Source organism: Piliocolobus tephrosceles, chromosome 8 (assembly GCF_002776525.5).
Source record: "Piliocolobus tephrosceles isolate RC106 chromosome 8, ASM277652v3, whole genome shotgun sequence".
In the NCBI taxonomy this organism is placed as follows: domain Eukaryota; kingdom Metazoa; phylum Chordata; class Mammalia; order Primates; family Cercopithecidae; genus Piliocolobus; species Piliocolobus tephrosceles.
The window spans coordinates 35,793,491-35,809,214 of record NC_045441.1 but is presented as its reverse complement, the minus strand read 5'-3'; the positions used below and the strand labels follow the sequence as shown (position 1 = coordinate 35,809,214).

General features: G+C 50.8%; 1 protein-coding gene across 6 annotated transcripts in view; it reads left to right on the top strand.

Moving 5' to 3' along the window:
* Positions 1–15,724, top strand: part of TNS3 (tensin 3) — a 307,112-nt gene that overhangs the window by 167,538 nt on the left and 123,850 nt on the right. For all 6 annotated transcript variants that reach the window (XM_023226391.1, XM_023226392.1, XM_023226394.3 and 3 more), the window contains 3 exons: positions 919–1,031; positions 2,130–2,190; positions 4,636–4,711. In XM_023226391.1, coding sequence (XP_023082159.1) covers positions 919–1,031; positions 2,130–2,190; positions 4,636–4,711 — 250 coding nt within the window. The remainder of the gene's footprint in view (positions 1–918; positions 1,032–2,129; positions 2,191–4,635; positions 4,712–15,724) is intronic.

The window sequence follows — 15,724 nt, the reverse complement described above, 5'->3', positions numbered from 1 at the left end:
TGGTGGAGACAGATATGGAAACACAGATTCAATGCAAGGTGTTGAGGCTACAGTGGAGGTTGTGTGGGTGCAGTGGCCACGGTGAGGGACCTCAGGGCGGGGGCTGCGCCAGGCAGGGCACCAGCAGGCAGGACAGGCCAGGGAAGCGTCAGAGAGCTTGGCAAGCCTCTGGCTCATCTTCCTGTCACTGCCGCCACGTCATGCCTCATGAGGACCTTGGCGGTCAGATGCTCCTAGTGTAGAAGCTTCCCTCTTGACCACCAAATGCTCATGGAATTTGTGTGCGGTCAGTATTGGAAGCATGAAGCTGACGCCTAGAACTCAGAGAGCTGATGACCCACGTGGCCTTCGCCTTTGAAGCTGGGCCCTGAAGAGAGAGGGACAGCAAGAAGGAGAGCCTCTTATCAGATGTGACGTTGAAGACTGTGGGATAGGAGGGGAGTGTGGACTCCAGTCTTTTCTTAGGGCTCCTGAGTATGAGCAGAAAGCAGCAGGTCCAATGAGTGGTTCTGGGCCTCAATCACGTGACCCTGCTGTGGGTGAGATGCTAGTGACAGAGCACACGCTCACTGGTGTGCCAGGCCTCTGCTTCCTGCTGCTCACCAGTGGGGGTCATGATGGTCTGTGGCCTGGCTTTGCCCGGCGATTGGTTCAGTGGACAGGCACAGAGGTCTTTCAGATGTGGGATGCTCAAGCCGAGACGCCCGTTGTGCCTCGGTGTCCCTGGTGCCTGCTGCGCTAGTGGGAAGCCATCAGACCTGTGGGCGCAGCACCATGCTGAGAACCCCTGGCTGTGAGCAGTGGACTGGTTCTCTCCCAGAGCCCCAGACCCAGCCGGGTTGTGTTTCTCCTTAAGTTCCCTTCTCAGCAGGGGCTGAGGACACTTCTGGGAAGTCTAACTCAGCTGTCCTTTTGCAGGTATGTTCAGTTCCTCAGTGGGCTCCTGTCTGGATCGGTGAAAATGAATGCCTCCCCACTGTTCCTGCATTTTGTCATCCTCCACGGCACCCCCAACTTTGACACAGGTGGAGGTGAGTGTCCTCTACGACGTGGCACCTGCGATTGGCTGGTCCAGACTTGGGGCTGCTCCTGGGCCTCTCAATTTAGATAAACCTCTGCTTTCTTTCTGAGAGGGTCCCGGATCTGCTCCTCTGCCTCCCTGGCAATTGACTGTGTCCCCCTTCTGTGGTCAGAGCGCCATGTTTATGTGGTTGGGGCCAAGTTATTTAATCAGGGGAGGGACAGGCGGCCAGCAAGGGGGATCAGAAATACCCCTATGTATATTCACAGTGACTCGGGCAGACAAGCATTGTTCTGGGCTGCAGCCCTGGTGGGTCAGCTGTGCAGTTGGCCTTGAGGTCACAAGCCATGGCAGAAGCCCAGTAAGAGAGGCACGAATGTGACCCTGGTGCATCTCATGAACCCATCTCCTCCTTCTCCTTTAAAATGACCCCCCAGGAAAGCACACAGTATGTAGCTGAGAGTGAGGACCCTGAGCCCTCCTCCCTGTCCCACTTAGATGAACACAGCACACGACTGGGGATCAGGGCCCTGTTCTCACATCCCCAGTTACCCAAAGGTGCACACAGAGCATATGGCTGAGGATCAGCAGGGCCCTATCCCTCCTCCCTAGTCCCATGCAGGAGCACATGGCACATGGCACATGGCTGAGGGTCAGGGTCCTGTCTTCTCCTTCCCAGTCCCATGCAGGCACACACAGCACATGGTTTGGATTCAAGACCCTGTCCCTCCTCACCAGTCCCATGCAGGTGCTTGTTCATAGGTTTCTTTTGTCTCTGAAGTACATCTGTGCCTTCAGGTCCCCCTGGTCATCATGGCCAGAGTGACCTTGCCAAGCTGCTAGTTGCTTTGGAAGCAGCCTGGCTTCAATTCAGGAGCCTTTAACACCCTTTGGTTAAAGGTCAAACTGTGTTACTCTGCAGGCCTCTAGGACCGGGTCTGGGCTTTTCCTGCAGCAACCCTGTGGCTCCATGCACTGCCTTCCCAAACCTCAAAGGTCACAGGTGCAGTCTCCTGGTCTCCTCATCCCTTTCTTTCTTTCTGTTTACCAAATTCCTGTTCATTCTGTACCAGTCATGCCTTTACAGACAGTTGTGCCTTTCTTTCAGTGTGCCGGCCCTTTCTGAAGCTCTACCAAGCCATGCAGCCTGTGTACACCTCCGGGATCTAGTGAGTGCTGCTGCTGCTGCTATGGGATCTGGACGGCTCAGGGAATTGCAGCTGAGCCTCAGCTGCTTGTCCTGCAGGAAGAGGATGGGAGGGTTCAGGTCAGAGAATGCCAAGAAGTCAAAGAAGAGTCCAGAGGGGAAAACACTGGGGTGGCCTGTGATTCAGCATCATGCCTCTGCCCTCCCTCCTTGCCCTGCACCACTGTCTTTGGGCTGTCGCACCAGTTGGCTCCATTAAGGGACATGGGAGCTAGAGGGCCCATTTGCTTTTTGGAGTATGGGGAGAGAGGGCCACTTGCTTTTTGGAGTATGGTGGCCCCTCGGTTTTCAAGGGGGATTGATCCCAGAACCCCCTTTGATTACCCAAATCCGAGGATGTTCAAGTGTGTTTTATAAAATGGCCTCCCAAAGTACCAGGAGGTACCGTCTCGGCCTCCCAAAGTACCAGGATTACAGGTGTGAGCCACCGAGTCCCTGGCCATCATGGTGAAACCCCGTCTCTACTAAAAATAAAAGAATTAGCCAGTCGTGGGGTTGCGCATCTGTAAACCTAGCTACTCAAGGTGGAGGCAGGAGAATCACTTGAACCTGGGAGGCGGAGGTTGCAGTGAGCCGAGATCGCACCACTACAGTCCAGGCTGGGTGAAAGAGCAAGAGTCAAAGAAAGAAAGGCCAGGTTTGGTGGCTCATGCCTGTAATTCCAGCACTTTGGGAGGCGGAGGTGGGCAGATCACAAGGTGAAGAGATTGCGATCATCCTGGCCAACATGGTGAAATCCTGTCTCTACTAAAAATACAAAAATTAGCCAGGTGTGGTGGCGTGTGCCTGTAGTCCTAGCTGCTTAGGAGGCTGAGGCAGCAGAATTGCTTGAACCTGGGAGGCAGAGGTTGCAGTGAGCCGAGATCGTGCCACTGCACTCCAGTCTGGTGACAAAGTGAGAATCGGTCTCAAAACAACAACAACAACAACAAAAAACCCTGGCATTGTATTTTCGTATAACCCATGAGTATTCTCCTGTATACTCTAAATCATCTCTAGATTACATACAATACCTAATTCAATGTAAAGGCTGTGAAAATAGTTGTTACAATGTATTGTTTTAAATTTCAATTATTTTTTATGGTTGCATTTTTATTTTTTATTTATTTCCCACAATATTTTCTTTTTTTTTTTTTTTTGAGGCGGAGTCTCACTCTGTCGCCCAGGCTGGAGTGCAGTGGTGCGATCTCAGCTCACTGCAAGCTCCGCTTCCCGGGTTCACGCCATTCTCCTGCCTCAGCCTCCCGAGTAGCTGGGAGTATAGGTGCCCGCCAGTGCACCCGCTAATTTTTTGTATTTTTAGTAGAGACGGGGTTTCACCATGTTAGGCAGGATGGTCTCGATCTCCTGGCCTTGTGATCCGCCCGCCTCGGCCTCCCAAAGTGTGGGGATTACAGGCGTGAGCCACCGCGCCCGGCCTATTTCCTACAATATTTTCTATCACGTCAGTTGAGTCCATGAATGTGGAATCCAAGAATAGGGAGGGTTAACTGTGAGTGTATTGCAGAGAGTCCTACTATAGGATCTTCACTGCTGTGGTTTTTCTTTCTCGCTCCTTTCGATTTTGTTTTTTATTTTTATTTATTTATTTTTTTTGAGACAGCATCTCGCTCTGTTGCCCAGGCTGGAGTGTAATGGCACAATCTCTGCTCACTGCAACCTCCACTTCCCAGGTTCAAGCAATTCTCCCTCCTCAGCCTCCTGAGTAGCTGGGATTACAGGCACCTGCTGTCATGCCCGCCTAATTTTTGTATTTTTGTAGAGATGAGGTTTCACTGTGTTAGAGCCAGGCTGGTCTCAAACTCCTGACCTCAAGTGGTCCGCCTGCCTTGGATTCCCAAAATGCTGGGATTACAGGCGTGAGCCATGTCTGGCCTCCTTTGCATTTTAAACAAAAGGTAGCCACACATCCCCCAAATTTGTACACATTTCGGAACTTTCTTTGTCTTTTTGTATGTGGAGAGGCATTTTATGAAAAGTTAGTAAAGAGAACAAATATTCTCACTACTCACAAAGAGCTGTTGTCACATTTTTGGGTTTGCTCTGGGCCCTGTGTGCACTGATGTCATTCTGGAATTGCACCTGCAGTTTGAAACTGTGGCTGTGCACCCCCTGGGCCCCTTCCTCTAAGGCTGCATGGTCTTCTCCAAGCTCGGGCCTCTGGGGTTGGACTTTAGTCATTTCAAGTCAGTCACTGACCATGATGATGCTATGAGGACCCTCCACAGCCTGGGAGCTTTCTTTACCTTTTAAGATTCATTTAGATTATCACGAATTAGATTCCGGGCTGATTGGGCGTTCTGTGTAATTTCTGAGGTTTCGGTTGTGGGGTTACTTTTCTCTACATGTATTCTTTCCACGAAATCATGAAGTTACATAATGATCTATCTTCTTCTTCATCCCAAAGCAACGTTGGCCCAGAAAATCCCAGCAGGATCTGCATCGTCATCGAGCCAGCCCAGCTTCTGAAGGGAGATGTCATGGTGAGTGCCCGCCGTGGCCACAGATGTGTCTGTGTCCCCACTCTCCCAGTGGTGATGACTTGAAAACATGATTCTGTGTTAAAACAGTAACCCCACAAAAAAAGTACACTGTAAGAAGAATGAAAAGTAGCTATTGCCTTAACTCTGGGGTCCCCCACCCCCGGGCTGTGGACCTTATCGGTCTGTGGCCTATTAGGAACCGGGCCTAGTGAGCGAGCATGACCACCCAAGCTCCGCCTCCCATCAGATCAGTGGCACTATGAGATTCTCAGAGGAGTGTGAACCCTATTGTGAACTGCGTGTGTGAGCGATCTAGGTTGCACACTCCTTAGAATGATGATCTGAGGTGGAACAGTTTCATCCTGAAACCATCCTCCACCAGTCCGTGGAAAAATTGTCTTCTATGAAACTGGTCCCTGGTACCGAAAAGATTGGTGACCACTGCCTTAAGGCATTTAGTTAACTTTCTGAATAAAACTATTTTAATTAAAGGGACAGAACAAATCTTTGTTCTTGAATCTCTTTCATTTTAGAGCCCCTTGAGATATATAACCTGGAAGTTAATGTCCTAACTTGGCCACTCACCTCTGAGGATCCCTGTGTTCCTACTATAATTTGCATTCTTCACATGATCACTGGCCTCCCAGAGTGTGGGTGCAGAAATAGAATATTTATGTGTCATTAATAGCCAAAGTGTGAAATACAGCTGGTGCAATCACAGCTTGATTAATGATCAAAGCAATGATTTCTCCAGATAATTTTAACTCTTGGGTGTGTTGGTTCTTGGAGGAGATTAGCTGTTACATTTTTCCCTTTTATTTTTCTTGAATACAAAAAATTCATACATTTAAAATAATTTTAGGAAAGTTTTTTTATCTGAAATAAGGTAAGCTTTTAAGGCATATGTATGACTTTCAGCATGCATAGAATCGTAGAATGTAAACATTTCATGGCCTTGGAAGACCCACTTCTATAAGGCAATAGGGTGAATTGAGAATTAGCTTTTCATGGTATTATAAATGCCCCATACAAAGTTTTTGAGGATTTTCATTAATTTCCCCGTAACCCCTAGATTTTAAAATCTTTGCTTAGTGGGTGGTGAATTCCCTACCCTGCTGGTCCTGAATTCTTGGAAAAATCAAATCAGCGAGGCCGTCTGGACCCATCCACGCCTGCGGGGTCCCTCTGGGGCCTCCGGGTCTGTCCTGTTTCACATGCTCACCACCTAATTGAGGGGTTCTATAGGCCTGGAAGGCAGGTCTGGAACAACAGCTGGGCCCAGCCCTTTTCAAGGGATTGAGTAAGCACTTTATAAACATCTTGCCTCCCTTTTCATAGGCAAGAAAGCTGAGGCTTGGGGTGCGTCATACGTTTTTATAGGCCTGTTTCCTCAGCTATCTGTTCTACTGTCCTGAGGAGGAGGACCTGGGCTGGAAGTCTGTCCCCAGCGGTGCCACACCACCGCTGTGGCATCCCTGTGGTTGGAAGTGAGAGGGAGGACCAGAGGGGGAGAGATACATCCGCTCTGGTGTTCCCTCACATCCTGTGGTCCAGAAGGCAGCCCTGGGCTTGTTTCCTAAGAGACTTCAACCTGGAGGCTCCGTCTCCCAGGACACTTCCTGGGATCGTTGGACAAAGGGCCTGAGCCTTTTTTGAGCATGGCCTATGTTCAGCACTTTACTTCTCCAGCCACTCTGGAACTGGGTCCAGTGTTCCAGCTTTAAAGAGGAGGCCAAGCTGGGCGCAGTGGCTCATGCCTGTAATCCCAGCACTTTGGGAGGTTGAGGTGGGCAGATCACGAGGTCAGGAGATCGAGACCATCCTAGCTGACACGGTGAAACCCCGTCTCTACTAAAAATACAAAAAAAATTAGCTGAGCGTGGTGCTGGGCACCTGTAGTCCCAGCTACTCAGGAGGCTGAGGCAGGAGAATGGCATGAACCTGGGAGGCGGAGCTTGCAGTGAGCCGGATGACGCTACTGCGCTCCAGCCTGGGCGACAGAGCGAGACTCCGTCTCAAAAACAAACAAAATAATAATAAGAGGAGACCAAGAGGGGCTGGGGGTGATGCTGGTAGGATTTGCATCCGCCCTCATCTTGTTTGCGTAGTGTTCTACCTGCCCTAGGAGGTGACATCTCAAGGGCTGGTGCTTCCCGAACCAGGTCTTCAGTGATGAGTACTTGTGGCCCCATGGCCCCGTCCCTTTAAGATGACTCATGGGAGGCAGCTGAACAACTCAGTCATGGAGGGTGACCCTCAGGCTAAGATGTGGCCTCCCCCCCACCAAGAGTATGGGACAGTCCTCTCCCCTGGGCTGTTGATGGGCTGGTAGCTGCAGGGGTCTTCCTGAGACCAGGCAGGTCCCCTAGGAAGTGCCTGGCTCCTCTCCTGTCTTCCCAGCTACCTCCTCTTCCACCTGCCTCCTCCTCCTTCCTTCTCTTCTCCCCTCTCTTCTCTCCCACCCCGCCTTTACCAACTATTCCCCCTCCTCTTGGCCTTCCTCCTTTTCCTCCTGTCTGCTCCCTCCCTCCTGCCTCCTCATTATTTTCTGTGGCCCCTCCTTCCTCCTGTCATTCATCCAGTAGTCTTTTTTTTTTTTTTTAATGTTTTGTGCTTTTTGAGTCGCTGTGCTTGGCTCTAGGCCCATGAGTGAAGTTTTTGTCCTGGAGGATCCTCGTGGGGACATGGGCTTTCTGGCAGGAGGGAACTTGCTGATACTGTGTGGCCCACAGAGGCCTTGATGAGATGGGGTGGGAGAGGTCACAGAAGGACTCAGATGGACGTGACCTGTGAGTTGGCTCCAGGTTGGAAGGGGTGTTATTATACAAACAGAGATGTAGCATCCCAGGCTTGAGGCACCCACGGAGGCTGATGCTGTTGTTAGGATGTCTGTCTTGCAAGGACAGTCATTGTCTTGGAAGGTTGAAACCAGATTTTGTAGGGCTTACATATTTGCATATTTTGTTTTAGATGTAGACCTCTGCCCAGTGAAGACCATAGGGTTTGTGAGGATTAAATGTTGAGTCTTCCAGGATAGCGCCTGGCAGAGGATGCAACTGCATCGATGTGACCCTGTGGCATCACCAGGTCATTTTCCTCTATCAGACTAGACTGTGGCTTAGTCTTTGGGGCAGCCACTGCCTCTTCCCTCTGGAAGAACCCCCAGCACCCCACCCACCCCACAGACCCTCTCTCTTGGTGCTGCATCCTGTCCTGTCCCACCCTGTAGTGGGCACCGCAGCCCAAACGTGTGGTCTGAGTCGACATCGCATGCATCCCTGTTGGCAGTAGCTGGAATGTGGCTTTGAGCGGGCGGCATGGGTGGAACTTGGAAGGGGTGTGGTGGAGGTGTGGGTTTGGCACTTGATAACTGAGGCAGGCCCAGGAACAGGGTGGGGCAGGGTGGAGAGGGGCCGTGAGTGAGTGAAGGAGGCGGTGGCCTCCTTTCCTCAGTGTCCCACCTGCAGTGTCCCACCTGCAGCCCTTGAAAGTCTTCCCAGTGGCCTCCAGGCCACCCTGGGCTGGCATTCTCCAGCCTGCCATCTCCTCCTGGTCCTCTGTCCCTCGCTGGCTCTAACCTGCTTGGCATTCAGACTGTATGTCCCTTAGGCCACTGGAACCCGCTGGCCGCTTCATGCTGCCCCAGCTGATTCCTCCATTATGTCCCCAAGCCCTGCTGATCCAACACTGCCCACCCACCCTGGCCCTGACCTTTCAACTCAGGCTTTACCCTGGACAGCGCCCTGCTCCCCATCTCATTGGCTGTGCAGATTTGACACAGAGTCCTGCCTCCAGCCACCGTGATCGTCCCACAAAGGCCCTTCCTTCCCCAGGACACCACTGCCTGTCCTCTGAGCTACCCGCCGCGCGGTGCAGCCTGCACCTCCTCTCTGGCCATGGTTTCTCTCCTGGGGAGGAGGTCCAAGTGCCTGTGCCTGACGTATGAGCCCCTCATCCTCCCGCCCCGTCATTCAGCCCCAGGGACCCTGTGCTGTTGGTCATACTCGGCATCATTCTCTCGTGTCTCTCCTGTCTTGCTAATGTCACCCACCCATGTCAGAGGTTTGGCTCTGAGCTTGCGACTCGTGGGCGTGTGCTGCACTCTCCCTGAAGCTGGGCTCCATATTCTGGAATCCACACCCCGTCTGCACCTCCAAGGGTGGTGATTCTCTCTAGCCATAGACTCCAGAGTCTGTCATCGTGCTCCTCAGAAGGGTGCCGATGCTTGGCAGACCTCAGAAACTCATGAGGAGTGGCCGTGGCTCACCACTGCTGAGGGCCCTCAGGGGCCTGCTGCATCATCATCACCACCTTACAGACAGAGGCAGAGAATCAGTGGCTGGCTGAGGCCACATCCCCAGTGAGTCAGCTGAGCCAGAGTCTCTGAAAACCATTAAGACAGCGAGCCTCATACCTGCTGCCGGCTCCTCTGTTGAGTGGGTGTGTGGCTGGCTGGAGGAGGCACGTTACGGGCACGATGCTGTGGTGAAGTGTATCATGTCCTGGTGCACCCACGTCCAAGCAGAAGCCGAACGTCCCTGAAGAATTTGAAAGGGCGAAGGTTCTGGAATTCAGGTATCAGGTTTAGGTGTTGAGTTTCTTGAGGTGAATGTTTTATGCTGTGGGGGCATAAAATATTCCCTGTTTTATGAGTCCATGAGTTAAGAAATGCTGTTAGATGGGAGATTCCAGATCTTTTCACAGGAGATAGTTTGATAAAATAATTTCCTTCCTTCACCTTTGCTCATTCCTTACATGGAATTTTTCTAGGATTGCATTATGATTTGATTCATGCTTCCTGTGTTTACGTTTACTTTTTTGTACACTCTGTGCTTATTTTTTGCGGTGTTTTCAGACGGGTGGAAGAACATGTGGGTGATAGCTGAAAAGTGTACTTTTCCATTGCGGAAGGTTCTTTTTCCTTGCAGTGTTCATAGAAGTGATTAGCTAAGAGGTTTCGTTGGGTTATCTATCTCTACGAAGCCTGATATACTTTTCTCCTGTTGTATTTTGCCAGGGCTGCCATCACAAAGCATGGCAGAATGGGCTTTGGTCTCAGCTTAAACAACAGAGGTGATTCTCCCACAGTCCTGGAGGCTGAGAGCCTGAGATCCAGGTATGGGCAGGGTGGTTTCTCCTGAGGCCTCTCTCCTTGACCTGGAGGTAGCTGTCTTCTCCCTGTGTCCTCACCTGGGCTTCACTCTGTGTGTCTGTGTCCTCATCTCTTCTTCTTCCAGGGATACCAGTTATCATTCATTTGGGCCCAGCCTAGTGACCTCATTTTAATCTATCTTTATGAAGACCCCAGCTCCAAATACAGCCCTATGCTGAAGTGCTGAAACCTTCAACCCATGGATTTTGGAGGGACACCATTCAGCCTGTAACAACTCTGTTTATTAAATAAACCTCTTCTAGAAAGTTCAGTAAGATTATTAGTGCAGTCAGGTGCCACTGACGGCCCGGCCCCTGTGGCTGTGATTTGTCACCAGCCTTTATCCTGGGAACGTTCAGCGTGCGGCCTGCATGGGAGGATGTGGTGGACACACGAGTGGGCAGTGCAGGGCTCCTGCTTCTGGGTGTCTGGGTCCTCCAGGGAGACGAGCATGCAGAGAGTTAGGGCAGGTGGAACTGAGCGTGGCAGAAGGTGCACGGAGACAAGAGCTGAAGGTTAGGTGGGAAACACAATTGCCAGCGTGTCCGAGAAGGAGTGACTTTGCAGCAGAGCTAACATCTGTGGTGGACCTGGAGAGTAGGAGTCCATAGTGTCAGTGCCAGCACTCGCATCAGAGTCTGGAGTGTATGTTGTGCTAAAGCCCAGAAATCTCAGTGCTGTTGACTCCCTGTGAAAACGATCCAAGGGAACAACACAGGAAGAAAAAAATGCGGTTGCACATTTCTCATTATTGGCAAAGCATCCTTAGAGAAGAACGGGAGCCATCCCCTCCTCCTGTTCACGCTTCTTCTGGGTGTTCTGAGGGTGCGCAGTGCAGGAGTAGTGCTGGATTCCTCCTCTCCAGCCTCCCCCCACCTTCCAGTGACCCACTCTGCCATGCTCAGCACAGGATGCCCACGGCGCCTTCACTTTGCCCTTCCTTCAGTTTTGCCCTGTGACTGCTTGACGTGCTCTGCTGCAGGTTCACCGAGCAAACTTTAAGTTGAGATGGCTCCAGTGGGGGAAGAAGTTACAGGGCCTTTTCTGTGTAAAGTTCAGATACGCAGGTGGTTTTATTTCTTTTGGCAACAGTCGTGGCTTGGAGAGGATCCTAAGGAGCAGAAAGCATGTGCATAGATTTACACCCTGAAGACTGCAGACGTCTCGGCACTCTCAGTCTGGGTGTTTTCTGAGGCTGTCTGTGTACTTTTGAAGGCGGAAAGTGGCTTCCCGGGCGGGCTAGCCATCCTTCATCCTTCTCCTTCGAAAGGCCTCTTGTCCTCTTTGAGATTTCCCCTCCGTGGTTCTCGTGTCTCCCTTGCCTGCAGGCACATCTGCCTGGCTTTCCTCATGAGGGCCTCTGCACTGACACTTACTGGCAAAGATTACAGCAGTCAAGTTCACAGAGAAGGAAGGGCCAGAGTCAAGTCTAACTGCGGAAAGTGACTTGGGAAAACAGAGCCCCACTTGTCACTCCCTGGACTCAGTTTCTAGCAGATGGAACTGCTGCAGGCAACAGCAAAGCTGACTTTGACCTGCCGTCTGCCTTCGCCTCGACACAGCCAGCCCATCCCTGCTTGGCCCTTCCCAGCTGCACACCTGACCCGTCCCGTCTTTGCAATGTGCCTTTTGCAAAAGGTCAGATTCTTAAGCCTGCTTCTTTCAAAAGGGCAGAACCTCAAGAGGTTTAGTAAATATGGCGTTGTCAGGCAGTGCCATGGGGAGGGCAGCCGAGGCATTATGTAACCCTGCTCAGGAATTCACGTGGGCAGCGGGCCCATCAGGAGTCTGGCAGGGCTCCAGGGGCCTGATCCGGCTTGCTCCCTCCCTGGTCTTGTCTCTCAGGTCCAGGGCTTGTAAACACATGCTACATCTTGCTGCCCCTGCTCGGGCAAATCCACGGCCACTTAAATTTTGTGTTCATGGTTGCTGGCTCTAGAACCTCGCTCGAGTGACCTGACTTGTAAACAAAGGTGTTGCCTGCTCAAGAAGTTTTCACAAACAAATAGTGCTGTTGCTGGTTGTTTCTTAGCGAGGGCACTTACATAAGGCCAGGGAAAATGTAAGTGTTCTCCTGAGACTCTGCCCCAGGAGAGGTTTCTACAGATCTCTGCTGGATGCATCACAGCATTATTTTGTGATTGTCTTTTCCCTCTCCCTTTTAGACTGGGCTGGGTCTTAATCCATGCGGTCATCTCAGCATAGTGGGCTTGGTTGTGTTTTCATTCGCAGCCAATATTTACCCACCTTTCAATTGCTTTAGGTCATGAATTACAATATTGTGAACATCTGAAATCATTTTCGACTCCAAGTGAAGAAATCATGGTTAGTGTTGGCCCTGCCTGACCTAAGTCTTTGACCTATGAGGCTTAGCTATCTAACTTTTTACCCTCCAAATATGTGGTTGTAGCTCATTCTCTGAGCTCACAGATTCCTTGAGGCCTGCGTAGATGGTTGCCTGGGCCACCAGCGGAGCATTGAGTGAGAATGCTACTTTTTTCTGTTAGGGATGCTGTCAGGGTTTTGCTCTTTTGCTTAGTAAATTTAGGGGAAGCAGATCTGAACAGGAGCTGCCTAACAACGGCTGGCATTGTGGGAGGATAGGCACTTGAGGGCTGCCTTCTGAACTGGGGGCTGGCATTCCTGGGGCTGATACCTTAAGCCTTGACTCTCTTGGTCCAAGGTGCTTTTTCTCTTGTTCATGGAGAGTTTGAAATAAAAATACACTTCTGTGGCCTGCAGTTAAGCAAGTCCTCAGCTGTCTTTAAACACTGAATTGATGGATAACTTCTTTGAGAATTCCATGTGTCTGCCTTCGACTTGGTGTACTTCAGGAGCAAATGACGTCAAGGCAGGGCTCCGTTCCTGGTCACCAGCAACTTGTCCAGTTCAGTCAAGGTCACAGGCATATTTTTATACCACTATTAGAAAATAAATTTTGGCTGTGGTTTCTGAATTGCCTCATCAAACTAAAAGAAAGCAAGAGTGCTTGCAGGCCTTCCCATTGAGATCATCATTCACCCCATATGTTTTTGCATACCAAGTGCCCTCTGTCTAGAAGCTTAGGCCCTTTAAATAATATATTCATATAAATATAGCATATCATTATTGGATTTACAACTTATATTAATATGTAGTGCTAATTTAATCTTTGTTACAACATAGCCAGGTCAATATCATAATACTCATTTTGCGGTCAGAGAATGTAAAGTCTAAAGAGGCAGCAACTTTCCCAAGATCTGAGTGCTCCCAGCGATTTGTGATGTCAGCATCACACCCACGTACTTTTGTGGTTGGCTGTACGATAGCATAGTGACAGGCCATGCGCAGCCTTTGTTGCAGTGCTTGCTATTTCTCATTTCGTTTTTCTATGCTGCAGAATTGTGACTGCACATCTTTGAATTGTTATTTTAAATGCAGATATTCTAAAATCTGAAGGCAAAGGATCAGCGTATTCTAGAAACACTCTGGGGAGACCCAGGTAAATAAAATTAAAGCCTGAGGGATGAAGGGAAAATTATAGACTTGAATCACTCTAATCTTTACGAAACGTTTGCATTACTTTTATATCTTAAAGGGAGGCATTTGGGGGCTCTCATACCAAGTACCACGTTGATTGTTCTTTCTGTTATGTGTTACAAGCGTAATTCTGATCTCTTGCCATTGGTCTTAAAAAGATTTGTTGATGTGGATAATGCATAATTATTGCACACTATGGAGGGCTCCTGGTTGGTGAGTGGATTTTGTCTCAAGATCTGACCTGCTGTGTTGACAGTGGTTGCTGGGAGCTCTGAGGTAGGGAAAATCCTGTGGTTTTCCGTGTCTTTCAGAAGAAGCTGGAGTCAGTTCATGATTTGGTCTGGAGGACTGGAGGGGGTGGTTTTTACCTCCCTTAATCAAGGGGAAAGAGGTTTAATATGAAACAGGGAGTGTGTATCATGAGGCCATTAGGATCTCAAGCCAGCAAACAAAGTTAGCCTTAAAATACTCAGAGAAACCCCTGAAGGGAGGGCCACGTGATTTCAGGCAGCAGTTGTTCCCTGCCAGTGGGATAGAACACTCTTTCTTTCACTGCGGAGCCTTAGGAGTATTTGAAAGCTTGTGCTGTGAAAAATAGGAGAATCGTATGGGGCCTGGAGAGGAACCTGTTTGGAACAGGCCGATTCCCATCTCATGCCCCTCTGTACCTCCTGGGCGCTGTGGCCTGCTTTCTCCTCCCGTCTGGTATGTGGAGGGAGCTGGGATTGCTGCAGGAGGAGCAGTGTGTTTGTGTGTAGCTGCTGTGAGGAGCATTGAGGGGACCTGGGGGAGCATCCTGGATTCCTGGAGAGGGAGGGCGGGACCTGGTCTGGAAGGAGGCCCTGTGCTGGGTGGAGTGGTACTGACGGGAGGGGCACAGTGAGCTGCGGTTGGGGATATTCCACTGTGCCTCTTATGCGGCCCTGCCTGGAGCCCACAGCTCCCTCCGTTTTCACCCGGGACACTCCCCGCCTGCCGGGACCGAGCCCACAACTGCCTCCTGAGGAGTTTCCTGCCCCCTGTGGGCAGGCATTGGCACCCATGGCAGCACAGGCTGCTCTAACTGCGTGAGCCATCAGCTGACATCGTGTTGTTGTTTTTATTTTTTTAAACCTCTGGTTCCCTTAAATATTTGTAAAATTTGAGAGCAAGACTGGCTTGAATTGGGGCTTCTCTTTTCCTTTCCCCTTCCCTAACCACTTTCACTCCCCATTTGTAAGGCACCCAGTGGGAAGAAGGCAGCTAGGGGGAGAGGTGGGTGCTGTCATCCCTAGCAATGGGGGCACATGTGTGGATTTACCCTTGGCCAGAAAGACCTCCCTCTGGGGATCTCTATAGTGTGCCCTGGGTTGAAGCATTTGATGGGTGGTCAGCGTAGTGAGTGTGGGGTGTGGGGAGCTCAGAGGAGGGGCCCAGATACTCTCAGAACATCCTGAAAGGAGCCCTGCAAGGACAGCCTTCGATTGAATCTTGCTGAGAAATCAGTCTCAGACAGAGGTGGTAGATTTGTGGCCAATGTGCCATTGGCTGTTGGAAAGCAAATTGAGGCAACAATTCTTCACAATTCCAGTTCTCTAGTTGCAAATGCCCTGGTTCCTGGGCCCCTGGAGGTGAGACCTGGGTCTGAGCCCCATGTTTACAGCACCCCTGGCCAGCGCCAGGCTGTGCAAGGGAGACTCAGTCGTGTTTGTCAACAGGGAACATCCTTCCACAGTCTTAATTATATTTTTTGGTTTATTTATCCCTCCCTTTCCTTGCAGATAGCACAAAGGTAAACATCTTCTGGTTCTGCCTGGAGTCACAGCTCCCTGCCTCCTGGGCTGGGCTTCTGGGCTTTTTGTTCCTCTGGTGGACGTTTGTCTGCTTAGGGAAGACAGAGCCCTCCCTGCCGCGTTCTCCTGCATGCTGGTCCGGATCATACCTGCTATGGTGGCTTGTCATTTACTCTTGTGAGGCATGTGATATTGTAAAGCCATCTTTCTCCAAGAAAAGTCTCTCTTATGGGAACGTGTCTGTCTCTGGTAGTCACTACCCCACAGCCTTGTGTTGGGGGAGGTGCCCGTCTGTGCACGGTTCGGTCTGAGAGCAGAATCTAGCCTGTCCAGGGCCTTCGACCCTCTGGGGATTTGGGAAAGTGCCACTACCTGGTGGTCCTGCTCCTGTTCTCTGAGTGAGGGGTGTCCCTGCCCTGCAGCTCCCCCGTCTGTGGCCTGAGAACCCTCCCAGTGATGCCAGTGCTGTGCACGGTCACAAGAAGCAGGTGGTCCCCAGTTATAAAGGCAGGTCAGGACACGCAGCCTTTTGCTCTGCCCACCATTCCACACATGCCAAGCATCTGCAAG